This window comes from Siniperca chuatsi, linkage group LG22 (assembly GCF_020085105.1).
Source record: "Siniperca chuatsi isolate FFG_IHB_CAS linkage group LG22, ASM2008510v1, whole genome shotgun sequence".
In the NCBI taxonomy this organism is placed as follows: Eukaryota; Metazoa; Chordata; class Actinopteri; order Centrarchiformes; family Sinipercidae; genus Siniperca; species Siniperca chuatsi.
This window is the reverse complement of record NC_058063.1, coordinates 12201266-12214684: the sequence shown is the minus strand read 5'-3', so window position 1 is coordinate 12214684 and position 13419 is coordinate 12201266. Positions and strand designations below refer to the sequence as shown.

The window sequence follows — 13419 nt, the reverse complement described above, 5'->3', positions numbered from 1 at the left end:
TCATACCCAACCTTATGACACTGTTGTCATTCATGTCAGGACAGTGTCTTCTTTACTTCATCATTTTATCCACCATTTTGCCTTGAATACTCAGAACTGTTGTGATACAGCCACACCCGGGATCAGACTGTGCTGCAGAAAGTTGTGTCTAGTGTGTGTGGGGTTTTTTTTTAAAAAAGGACATTATTTTAGATCTAATTTATGTGTGCCATATAATAGAAGAAGAATAAAACAATAAAAAACTTAATAATTATTTTCAGTATTTTATTATTGAAGATATCATTTCTGTGCCATATAATGAAAGAGGCTAATCAGTCTAAAATAACTTTTAAAAAGTTTTTAATTACTCATAGAACCAAAATAACTGCTATTTTAACAGGTTTAAGGGTTTAGCACAATTGCATAAACCTAAATGCATAAATCCAACTGTTTTAATTATAACTATATTTCCCATAACCACTCTTTTTAATTAGTATGGAAGCCCGTTAGTCCAAACATAATAATTTCGCATCTCCGCGCTACTGCTGCTGTGCTCTTAAAGGAGACGCATCCCAAACAGGCCTAGCCGCGGCAAAATAAATATGAGGTTTGCTATAGCTTTAAGAAGTAAATAATGCTGAATGTTTGTAAAATTATATTTATCATACAACGTAACTTTTTTATTAATAAGCTAGGTAATGAAATGCTTGCGTAGTGACCGAAAATTTACTCTTGACCGAGCTAACAAAACTTGGTTAGGGCTAGGGCCTTCTACGTTACGTTGATCTTAAATTTTCTATGTTCATAACTGACTAATATCAAAAGTCTGTAAGGGTCATAACAGTTAAATAAGAGCGACATGGACTCGGAGGAAGACGAGGTTTCAGGTAGTCGTCCTGGGATTGAGACAACCGGAGACTCAACGGAGGCCGCCAACCCATCCCCGGACCCGACTGAACCGTCTAGCGGGAGAAGAGGTAGTAAAAGGCGCATGAAAACCGCAGTGACCTCCCCGGACTTCGATGACTCTCGGTCTGGTACCGGGGGTCCAGCGCATGTTTTGCGAGCCAGGGGAGCTGGAGTTGGCAGGACTAGTGAGTCTAAGAATGTCCCTTGCAAGGAAAAACCTACGAGTCTGCACCGTGGACGTGGGAGACCTGCGGGATCACGCTCCAAAAACACACCTGTCATGCAGTAAGTGCGTGCACAAAAGCACATCAACTACTTTGCTGTACACTGCTATTGCAACAAGACAGCTACATCGCTTGCAAGAGGGCTTGTTAGAAGCACTTGTGAGATTGCACTGCAAGAAGGCTTGGGGCTGTAATTGTCGGAAGTGTGTAATATAACTGGGGTTTCTTAAAGCTATAGGTTTACCAGATACTGAAACCAAAATAAATGAGTTGAATGCATGCGTTTTCCTGTCTGTGCTCTTGTTATCATGTTCTTGTTCATTGTCAAAGGGCTGTAGAGTTAAAGCATACTATGTATTTTCCTAGGTATAAGTATACTACAGATTTATTTTGATTTGCACCTGGCTGTCATTTACTGTAGACTCTCTCTCACACAGACTTGCAAAGTCCACAGCCAAAAAAGGTACAAAGACACATACTTTAGTCCATTTCAACTATAAGCAGAAATTGTATTCCTGTAATTTATTACATCTATCACTATTACATGGGCACTCTGACTTCCTCAGCATCCAAATACGCTCTTGGACCAAAGCTGTCCAAATCTAGAAAGGGCAAAGAGAGACCTCCAACCCAAGCCTCTTGCACCACACCAGCAACAGCATGCAAGCCTGAAGCAGAGATGGAGGCTTCATCATGTGGTAAAACAAAGACCACTTCCATTATTTTTACTACATACTGTACAATTGTACAAATGTCATGACAATAAGACTAAAATATTAAACAACTGCAATCATCTGAAACTGAAATGACATTAATTATCTCTGTTTTTCAGGAGAGGAAACAAGTGCTTTGAAAGGAAGCAATGACAAGTGAGTGGTATACAATTTATTAAATGAGCAGCAGCGAAAATGTTGGATTTCTGTTTGATTTGCAAATGGGAATTTCATTGTGGCCAGTATGATGTTGATATCCATATTAGCGTTGCAGATCCTGACGCAGCTCTCAACAAGGACCCTCCATTCAGAGATGACCCAAATGACCTCATCTATAAAGCAGAGACAAAGACGTACGCTGAGCTCACTGCCTTTCCATAATGAGTATTAGTCAAGAATGTTACTTTATATGAAGACTTCCATCATGATGAATGTTAAAATGTTAGTTTTAATAGTAAATTAGGCTTTATCTCTTAACTCCTTAGGGGAAAATCAAGGCGGCGTACAACGTTGCAACAAAAGGAAGTCAAGAAAGAGGAGTCAGAAAAAGAGAAAGAAGAAAATGACATTAAAAAGGAAGAATCAACCAAGATTGTTGTGGAGAGTGAAGATGGAGTGGGCGATAACACAGAGCCACCCAGAAAGTAAGCAGCGTATCCATTGATAGGACAGAAGGACTGATGGCACGAACTGACAATAGGTGTATTTCACGTCTCACTGGTAACCAAAGCCACACGCCCCCACCAAAGCAGACCTGTTTTCGGTCTGATAGCCTGCTTACTTAGAAAAGGTTTTGCTTGGTGCACCATGAAGGAAGTTAACAGCATATATATGATCCTAATCTGCTTATGATATAAACAGCTTCATTAATTTAACATTATTCAGGGCAACATTAAATGAGTCTCACACTGGCACTACAGCGCCTCTTTCTCACACTGAGATAATGTCAGAATTTTTTTTTAAATTAAAGCTCAGGACACACTTTTTTCTGTTGTCTTCTGGAATCTTCTATCCATCAAAATGAAAACATTTTAGATTTTATGAAGTCAAGAGGAAAAGCGGAGCAGATCAAAACCCATTTAGTATTCGAGCTTTGTCATGCAAAAAAATTTGAAGCAGTAAAACTAACACACAAAATCACAATACATGTTACCACCTAGAGACGGAGTCAAAACAACCTGTTGTTGATGCCAAACTGAACCCTCAAGGTAATATTATAGCAGCACATGTTACTTCTTGATCAGTCATGATATATTTTGTTAATGTTGATAATATATTTTTATATAATGATTTTGCTATTGTGACTGTTAATATTGTCAATACGAGTCATTATTGTTTTGTAATTGAATCATAGCAACTTAAATTAAAATCGAATTGTGCACTACTTAGGGGTGAATCATCCTGACTGTAATTGACAGTTAGAAGTTTGGGAAGAAGGATTAAAGTGTTGTTTGACAATTCAAATTCTGTTTTGCAATCTGTTTTCATTTTAGGAGAGGTAGACAACAAAAAGATGACAAAGCCCCTCGGCCACCAAAACGAAGGTAACAGTATTAGTTGTATTATTCACTGTAGATGACTGGTACTATTTGGATCAAGTATGATTATTATATAGTTTCCCTTTTTTCTGTCTTCATAGGAAAAAACCCCCAGTGCAATACGTCCGCTGTGAAATGGAGGGCTGTGGTACTGTCTTGGCCCACCCACGCTACCTACAGGTTTGCCATCCTGTCAACTGTAACCATGACAACCCTGTCTTACCACTGTCTTAAATTTGGCACTGTAAAGTAGCAACAATATTAGCTCAGCCATAGAAACCAAATTGATATACTGTATTTTTACATACTATTTAAGATCTGTGAACATACCTCAAGGTGCAAAGTATCAGAGGTTGGGTGTGTTTACTGTAATATTTAGAAACCAGTGATATTAATGTTTAAATGATTAGTTTGAATATTAGAATGAATAGTTTCACCTGTAAATGACTGTGAGTGGCATTGTACACTTAACCAGCTTACTCTTTATTACTTTACTCTCATCTCTTTATTTCAGCACCATATAAAATACCAGCACTTGCTAAAAAAGAAGTATGTGTGTGATCACCCCTCGTGTGGGCGATTGTTTCGTCTGCAGAAGCAGCTGTTACGCCATGCTAAACACCATACAGGTGATGTTAGGACACAGCTGTTCATTTACAACGTGTTTAGACTGGCACCATACCTTATGTTTATTTGATTATGAAACTAGTTAGACCATTTCTGATCTGCTTGAAATGTCTTAACAGTACATAACAAGCCAAGAGATGGTTAATTTCTGCATGCCATCTGATTTCAGATCAAAGGGACTACATCTGTGAGTATTGTGCTCGAGCCTTCAAGAGCTCCCATAACCTGGCTGTGCACCGGATGATCCACACAGGAGAGAAGCCAATACAGTGAGTAGACATTTTTCATGTCACAGTGTGTGCTGTGGACACAGACACAGTGTGCTGTTCAGTTTACAGAATTAACAGGATAATGCATACACTTTATACCATGGTATATCCGGGTTTGAATGAAGAAATAGATTAACCGCATTTATAAACAGCCTTCTTAATTGTACCTATTGATGAGTCTGCAGCATCCCGAGCGATATGATTAGTATGGTCATTATTTCTTTTTTATGACATTAATATTTCGATATCATTGTGATAGAAGTTTTTTTCTGTATTTAGAGTACCAGGTGTAAACAACCTGTTTTGCTAGCTCTGCCCTGATGAAGACCATATGAAGTTGAAACCGATCTGCTTAAGACTGCCTGAAGAACATTTTCTTTTCTATAATACATAAATTGTCCAGTGATATATGTAGTTATTTTAGTTTTAGTTCTGAGCAGTGGTGGAGTACATGTCACTGAAGTACTTTTAAGATTTGTTGTGAGCAGTTTCATGTAGGAACTATTTTCTTTCTACCGATAGTTCCTACATGAAACTGCTCACAACAAATCTGGGGATTATCTTGAGTAACCAGGTCATGATTTCTGGAAAGAGACGTTGCTGTTGAGTTTTTCAAATTTTTTTTTTTTTTGCCGCTTTGAGCACCTCAAGCTAAGGACTATATATTATATTTAAAAAATGCAGACATCGCTATGGCTGATAACTCCAAAACTCACACCAAAACATCCTTGATGGATAAATAGCACTACAGACAAGAGGAAAAATATGTATTTTTGATTTTGGGTGAACTGTCCCTTTAAGTACTATTTTGAGGTACTTGTAATTTATTTGAGTGTTTTCATTTTGTTACTTTATACTTCTACTCCACAACATTTTATGGGGAAATATTGTACTATTTACTCCACTACATTTATATGACAGCTGTAGTGACTAATTACTTTGCAGATAAAAATATAAAATATATATTATGAGTATATAAAATACAATGCATTGTTATACAGTCAATTAAACCAACCAATAGTATATAAAGTAGCTTGAATCAGCTCCATCTTGCCAATACTACAAAATGTATTAATAATATTACAATGCAGTATTTAAATGCTTAATATTAATGTATCAGTAAAAATAATGATCCAGTAGTATACAGTATTATGATATAACTCTGACCATTTTGCCTGCATAGTGAGTACTTTTACTCACTCACAGTAAATTTTGCTGATAATTCTTTTGTGTTTTTGCATAAGTCAAATTTTAAATGCAGGATTTTTACTTGTAATGGAGTATATTTTACACTGTGGTGTTACTACTTTTACTTAAGTAAAGGATCTGAATACTTCTTCCACCACTGGTTCGGAGTAAATTGCCGTGAAATCAAAAGTAAAGTGCCATGGATGAGACTCAAGCTTCAAGTCAGCTGGACTATAACCTGGTCTTTGTCTCCCCCCTGTGACAGGTGTGAAATCTGCGGCTTCACCTGCCGTCAGAAGGCCTCCTTAAACTGGCACATGAAGAAGCATGATGCAGAAGCCTCCTACCAGTTCTCTTGCTCCATTTGTGGCAAAAAGTTTGAGAAAAAGGACTCAGTTGTTGCCCACAAGGCAAAGAGCCACCCTGAGGTGCTCATAGCTGAAGCCCTAGCAGCTAATGGGGGCTCGGTAATAAGCAGTCCCACCCTGATCCCAGAGAGTGTCCCAGTGCTCACCCAGCCTGACCAGCCCTCTGTCAGCCAGGAAAGTCAGGAAGCGGTGAGTGGTATGCTCACTCCACTGCATCAGGTGGTGCTCCCGCTCGCTCCACAGACTCAGATAGATGTATCTCAGGGCCAGTTCTTCCAACTGCCCACGCATCATGTGGTGCAGGTGGCACATCAGCAGCAAGCCCCCACCATGCTGCACCTCACCACTGCTTCTCCTGCTCACCTCCTCTCCACCCTTCCTGCCAGCACTGTCACATCTATGTCCACTGCCGACCCCCAGAGCACCCTCCTCACCCTGAGCTCCGTCACCACACTGGCCTCCACAGCCTCCCTGGCTTCCCAGCAGGCTGTGCAGTGGGGCAGGGAGGCTCATGAGGATGCACAGCTGCCTGGGGAGGGTGAGCTGTGGGACCGGGTGGTGGTGGGTGGTGGTCATCAGGATGTAGGGGAAATGATGTGGGAGGGTAATGGGGAGAGGAGGAAGGAAGATGAGGGTATTATTTGGGAGAGAGAAGGAGAGAGACAGATTCTGTTACAGTGTGCCGAGGTTAATGGAGATTTAATCTAGATAAAAGGCCAAAAAATTAGCTGAACGGGAACGTCATGCACAGTATGCTGAAGGAGACACAAATCAGAAGAAAGTTTTGATTTAAGAAAGGAACAAAAGACTGAAGAACCTGTCAAAAGTTGCTACTTTGACTTTATAAATATTTGAAAAAAGAGACTTTATGTCCATGGAGTGTAACACAGTAGTCATATACAGTACATAGCTACAGAGAGCTACTTTACATCAGGGAGTATGATTTATAATACTATAGATGACATACACTTCTTTTACCACGTAATGAATATTTTATAACTTTTTGGTTTTGTCACCCTTGTGTTTGTATATATGTGTGTATGTTAAAACATTTTTAGGAATTAAAAAGACTGAAAGATGATTGTACATATTGTACAAGAACGTCAAAATGACATTTATGTCCCAATAGTATCCCAGTTGTTGTTTATATGCATCTTTTTGCAACGTGAATGTATGAGTATCATTGACACACTCTAGTAGTTACTTGAAAAGTTACAGGAAAAAATGTACTGTGAGCAACAACTACAACCAAATGAGGTTCTCTGTGTAAAATCATTGTTGTTAAGACATAAAAAACATAAACATAAAAAAAATGTATTGAATTTTTAGTCTGGACCTTTAGATGAATCTATGTATTTGTTTTGTTTGGGGGGTTTTTGCTTTCACTAGAGGTTTTGACAAAGAGAAATCAGACAAAATTTAAAATAAGTAGATTTCAAAAACTACTTATTAAATCCTTTGAGAAAGGTGAGATCTTTTCTTTACAACATGAGTCAATGGACCTTTTTCACAGCAGACATTTTGACTTGTCATAGTAGGAAAGGCACAGGTGTTACTAATAACATTAACATGACAGTGTGACAATGAGCCATCATGCATAATACCAGGACCCTGATTTCCTACTGTGACATGTCAAAAAGGTATTTGATTCGTATTCACTTTCCAGTAGTGTCACTTCCCTTCCAAATTGTACCCTATGCCATCTGATTTTAATTTCCCATTCTTGCTTTAATATTTTTTCACAGTTAAGACTATGCAGGCAGCAGTATTATGATGGAAATAGTTTTTGTCAGCAATTTTGTTTTGAAGCGATAATAAAATATACCTCTGTACACTGCCACTACTACTGAGCACTCCTAATCTTACAATTTTAATTTATCTGAAAATGTACTCAGAATAACTATAATAAACAGATTATGTTCTGAAGTCTTTGTTTATTATTCTTGACTCATCCTTTAAACAAGGTGATACAATTCTAGTTTATTTATGTATCAGGCTCATTACACACTAACTAACATCAATATGATGTAAATATGGCAGATTTAGCCAAATGACTAGATATCTGCAAACTGAACAGGTTGATGTAAACATTTTGAAGAGACGAACAAGACAAACAAAAAAGCAGACAAACAGCATCAAAGCACATATAGGAGGAGTTAACATATTTGAAAAATAGCTAATGAAAACCACAGACACATAAGCACACATGACAATCATAACTTTATAATAACAAAGGACTACAAGACTATAATCTTACAAGAAAATACTAGTCAAGTCAATTTTATTTATATAGCCCAATATCACAAATCACAAATTTACCTCAAGGGGCTTTACGATGTGAACAGCATACGACTCTGTCCTTGGACCCTCAATTTGGATAGGGAAAAACGCCCCCCAAAAAAACCTCTTTAACAGGGAAAGAAATGGAAGAGCAACAGAGGAGGATTGTAAACATATGCATATATATATGTATATATATATATATATATATATATATATATATATATATATATATATGTGTGTGTGTGTGTGTGTGTGTGTGTGTGTGTGTGATGCTCAGGACTCATGACACACATAAAAGGGTACACAAGGCAACCAATATCAGACATAACATATGGCATGCAGACTTAAAATACACTGTAATTCCAACATTTATATGTAATAATCCACTGCAGTTTCATAAATAGCATATACCCCTACAGTTACTTGATTTTTTAGGCTCTGATACCAATAGGCTAATATCGGCAGATGTATTGGCCCAGCTGATTTATCAGTCTAGATCTATAATAAACAGTACACATATATATAATAACAAAAGAAATCCATAATTAATACACATATTGAAAAAGCATTATAATAATTCAAACTGTTTAGGCCATAGTAAACCAAGAACCAACAAAACCGAAATATTAGCTTTTCTAAGTTATATAATTAATAGCTAAAATTTGCTCTTTGTGTATCAAACAAGACTTTATATACATATATAATATACATTTTTATTCCAACTTTATTTACAACAATGGCCAGGGCAGTGTCTTTACATGAAAACATCCAAAAATAAATAAAGAATAAAGAAAATAAACAAAAAAATCAATTGATAACAGCTTTCTTTTTGTTTTAAGAGGAGATTGTGTGTGGTTACAGGGTAAAAAAAAGTTTGGGTTTTTTTATGTTTACAGTATTTAGTTTTGTGGAGATGGTATTTTGCCAATAATATAATTTTTTTGTTGTTGCAAATTTTTATGTTGATAAAAGATAAGTAATGCATTGTAGAAACCAAATTACACATTTTGTAAACATGTCTTAAAGTTAGAGACTATGTAATCAGTTATACATCTCGTAATATCTTTACATAAAACAGAGCAAATCTGCATAAGGACAATGCAAAATAGTTTCTGTTCTCTCTACACAAATTCCTACACTTGAAAGAAACTCAGTATTTTATTGGTAAGAAAATATGTAAACATTAAACATGTGGTTTTCCACATAAGCTTACATTGACTGAGAAAACCATCCCAATAGAGTTTTTATTATTTGTGGACGGATGGGTGGACCATATGGTGACGTTTTTTGGGAGAAAAAAGGCCCTCCTGTGCGTCCCCCTAAAACGCCCCTGTGGCTTGCGGAACCAATTAAATCCCCTGTCGTTGCGTGCATGCCAACATGAACACCGACATAAACACGCTTCACTGAGGCTCGCTGTAAGGATCTCCGGTTCGCGTTCAAACCGCTAAAGTATCCAAAAAAAGACTCCGTTTCGGTGCCAACATTTACGACGTTGGTGGTGGTGGTGGTGGGGTTATTTCTCTGCTCGGTGTTCATCCAGCTCGCTGCTAATCCACCTATATAACCAGGGCTGCAGTACAAATGGCAGAGCAAGAGGAGCAGCATCAGATAACCGTGCTGGACACGCCGGTGCCTGGCCGGTCGCAGACGGGGAGAGCGGTGGCTCTTGCCCGGCTACTGCACCACGAATGTACTCATCTGCTCCAGCTATACGTGAGTTATCAGCTTACACAGCCGTTATGCTTACCTCATACTCGTCAGGCGGTGTTACACGCTCCCCTTCCCGTTACTTGTGGCTTGCTTTAATGCAAGCATGTTTTTTACTGAGGCAGCTAGCTACCTGTCGCGTTTGAAGGATTTATTTGACTTTTACTGTCGTTATTATTCACCAGTATGCACAGGTGTGTTCTTAAAAGGGATGCTGTGGTGCAGAGTGTAATCATACTAAAAGATATGGTTGTCACTTAGTGTTAAATTTGTAATTGATCTAAAATAAAAAATTAAGTGCAAGGCCAGTAGCACCTTGCATCTGTCTGCTTTGCACTCAGCATTAAGTGGTGGTGGTGGTGGTGGTGGGGGAATCTCTTTTCCTCGCCCTTTCAGAAAGAGAAGGAGACCTTCTTGTTGGACCACACCCCAGGCGACGAGCGCATCGTGTCCCTGCCCCCTGACTCGGAGGGGCCTAGCGTGGAGCAGCAGGTGCAGTTGCTGCATGCAGCTCTGCGGCAGTGCCTGGGGCTGCTCCACTGTGTCATCCTGAAGGAACAGGAGGAATGGGGTGAGCTGGAGGGCGACTACGAGACCATGAGGAAGAACGTCCGACTCCGGCTGGAGCACTTGCTCTACAGTACCAAAAGTCTGGCGGAGACTGAGAACAAGACCCTGGAAGTTACCCCAGACCACCAGTGTAATGAGGTGCAGTATTTGTTATAGTTAGTTTTTATTCCATCCTCTCATGCAATTACAAGATACTGCTATTTAAAAAGTTATATATATATAACATGCATCTTCTTTTAATTCATTAACTCATACAAAACCATAAGGTACTCTTATATACATTCAAGTAACATACTTTTGTGAAAAATGTCAAATAAGGTCTACATTGACTAGCAGAAGAAAGAAAGAAAACAGTTTTTCTTCATTTCCCAGGCTTTCTCCAAGTAACTGGCTAATTTAATTGTTTCCCATGAGAACAGCCAACTCAGTCTTGGTCCATTATACATGTTTAAAAAATGTAGATCCATTTTTTAAAATCATACTTAACAAAGCAATGCGCAGTTCCCAGTAAAAAAGGACAATAGAAGACAAAATCCCCCTAATATGCCATCATACAGGTGGCCAAGGAACTCTCATGCTTTTCTCCATGAAACTCGGTTTTGACTCCTACATGTGTTACATATATGCATTTATTATATCAGGACAAGAATTAGCTCATTTACATCAAATCTGTTAGAGACATTCAGCACAAAAGAACCCCACAATGTAGGATGTTTCTAAGCTGCCAGCCCTCTATTATGTCTTAATAACATAAGTAAATGGAAAACTTAAAGCTCTAGCAAGGGTGTGACTAAACCCTGTATTATATGAATACCTTTATGTGAATATGACTAATGCTGGGAACAAAGATTCAAATCATTAACTTAATCGCTTAGATATCCAAGACGATGGATAAAGCTGCACCAATTACTATTTTTATATTAAGAATCGATTAAATGACTACATTTAATGTGAGAGGTGTCGCTCATAGTGACGAATCCACAAAGAATTATCACCCATCTCTAAAGTTCTCCTCAGCTTTTTAAAATCTTTTAGCTCATTGTTTTGGTTTTCCGACCTGCAACTTTACTATTTTGGTTCACTCGTTTTGGCCGCAGCAGGCAGCTGTTTTCAGCAAAAAAGTTCTGATAAACTCAATGTACGCTACCTGCTCAGCTCTACCTGTGTGTGTGCAGCTGTGTGCAGTAAGAGATAGAGGTGTAGGTGTGTGTGTGCGAATATATCCAAATCCCAAATTCCAAATCAAATACATACCCAACGAACGAATATCCAAATAATCAAATATTCGGGTCAGCCCTACTAAAGAGACATATATTTCCCTCAGTAGGTGGTGGAGATCAAAACAGAGCTAAAAGGAGAGTGAAATACTGGACTTATATTCGTCAGGTGGACACAGACACGACTAAAGATGAATGATAATGTTGCTCCCTATCTGCTGGACATGTACAAAAGCATATCAGCTTAAAAGGTGACAATATTTCAGTGTTGTGTTAATAGCTTGTTTCTGCAGCCCCCAAGTGGTTAAAAAAAGTTATTGCAGGTTTAAATTTATTTTTTTACTTTTGTGAGACTTTGACATAGGAACCAAATACGAACATATTCATCTAGAAATGGCAAAATAGGTCCTGCATTTTTTCTTCTTCCACATCTTCTTGCTTTGAACATCCAGGGTTTTCCCGGATTGCGTCCTCCAGCTCTCAGACATTTAACGTAGTATAATGAAACTGGACACTTGTTACTCGGAAAGTTTTAAGTGTGACCACAGCATAAACAATGTTTTACTTTATCCCACTCATCCACTAAACACCTTGTCTTGTTCTTTTGTACCGTATCTGGAAAGGCAGTTAACTTGCTCTCTTCTGTGTAGGAAACCGATGGTGCTGGGGGAGTTTTTGAGCTCAAAAAGTGGATCCATCGAGTGCTGCTGGAGCTAGTCCACTGGGCTGACCATGCTGTGCAGACCCTCCATGTCTTACACACAGAGAGGGAAGGAACAGAAGAGATCTAACTTTCTTTGTTTCAATCCAACTATGAATGAACTCACTCGACACTAACAGCCAGCCTTCCCTTTTATGTATTCCAATTTGAATATTAAGCGGTGTGGAATATACTCTGTGTACACTAGAGGTTAAAAAATGTACTGCTTAACTAAAATCGCAGCTAAGCTCCTTTAATAAAGCCCAGTAGACAGCTTTTCCCAGACGTTGGTATTTCCACAGCAAGTGCTAAAATGACCTCTAGTTTGCCACAGTTGCTATTTCCTTTGACAAAGAAGTGAGTGCAGACTTTTAACTGTATAAAGGTTGGTTTGCTTTGTGCAGTGGCAGAGTTTGACTTTTTTTTGTAAACAGTGTGTAAATTATTTAATTTAAGTTGATGACTAATTATCTGCTGTTCCTAACACTCCAAAATCTACTAACTGGTAGAATGTAGCCAAAAATACATGATAAACTGTGATTGATGTGCAGCTGAATCTGTAGCCAGTTGCTATTTTAATAGGTTTCTTAGCTTTTAATGTACCGCCTTACTAACATATCTAATATAAATAATTCCATGTTTTCATGTATTGACTGAATGCTTGGATTGTTTATGGTTTGGCACAATCTATGATGATCAAGTGTCATGTTTGCTGCTCTGGTCACCAAGTTCTCTCCTGATGTTACACTTGAATGTGCTGCTACACTGTTCATAAGACTTGAGAAGTGGTTCTCAAATCTTTTCTGTCACGCCCTCCTTTGGAAGCAGAACAAATGTTTGAGAACCACTGTATTAGACTAATAGTTTACAGTAGGACTGTAGTGCCTGTCGCCAAAAGTATCAAACACTCTGAACCACAACAACGTCACTGTAGTGTTAAATGCCTGCAGAGACTCACCGAGTGAATGAGCTGCGACTTCCAGACTTGCTGGTATGGTGAATTTTTTAATGCCGTGCTTTTCTTTTATCTGTGATGAATAACTGGATGCGTATTAAAGATTAAAACCCAGTGTTAACCCTTACATTTTGTGGACATTATTTGGTAACACTTTATTTAAGATTTC

General features: G+C 38.3%; 1 protein-coding gene across 2 annotated transcripts; it reads left to right on the top strand.

Moving 5' to 3' along the window:
- The first annotated feature begins 295 nt into the window (after nucleotides 1-295).
- LOC122870464 (E3 ubiquitin-protein ligase ZFP91-like) lies at nucleotides 296-7741 on the top strand. 2 transcript variants are annotated; one of them, XM_044184666.1, is made up of 11 exons: nucleotides 298-1173; nucleotides 1550-1575; nucleotides 1679-1810; nucleotides 1945-1981; nucleotides 2092-2178; nucleotides 2311-2469; nucleotides 3319-3369; nucleotides 3465-3543; nucleotides 3878-3992; nucleotides 4160-4259; nucleotides 5713-7741. In XM_044184666.1, exons 1-11 carry the CDS (start codon nucleotides 839-841, stop codon nucleotides 6521-6523), a joined length of 1932 nt encoding a protein of 643 aa, XP_044040601.1. In that variant the 5' UTR covers nucleotides 298-838; the 3' UTR covers nucleotides 6524-7741. The 2 variants fall into 2 exon arrangements, with proteins under 2 accessions (XP_044040602.1, XP_044040601.1); XM_044184667.1 differs by lacking the exon at nucleotides 1550-1575 and having other exon boundaries at nucleotides 296-1173.
- The last annotated feature ends 5678 nt before the right edge of the window (nucleotides 7742-13419 follow it).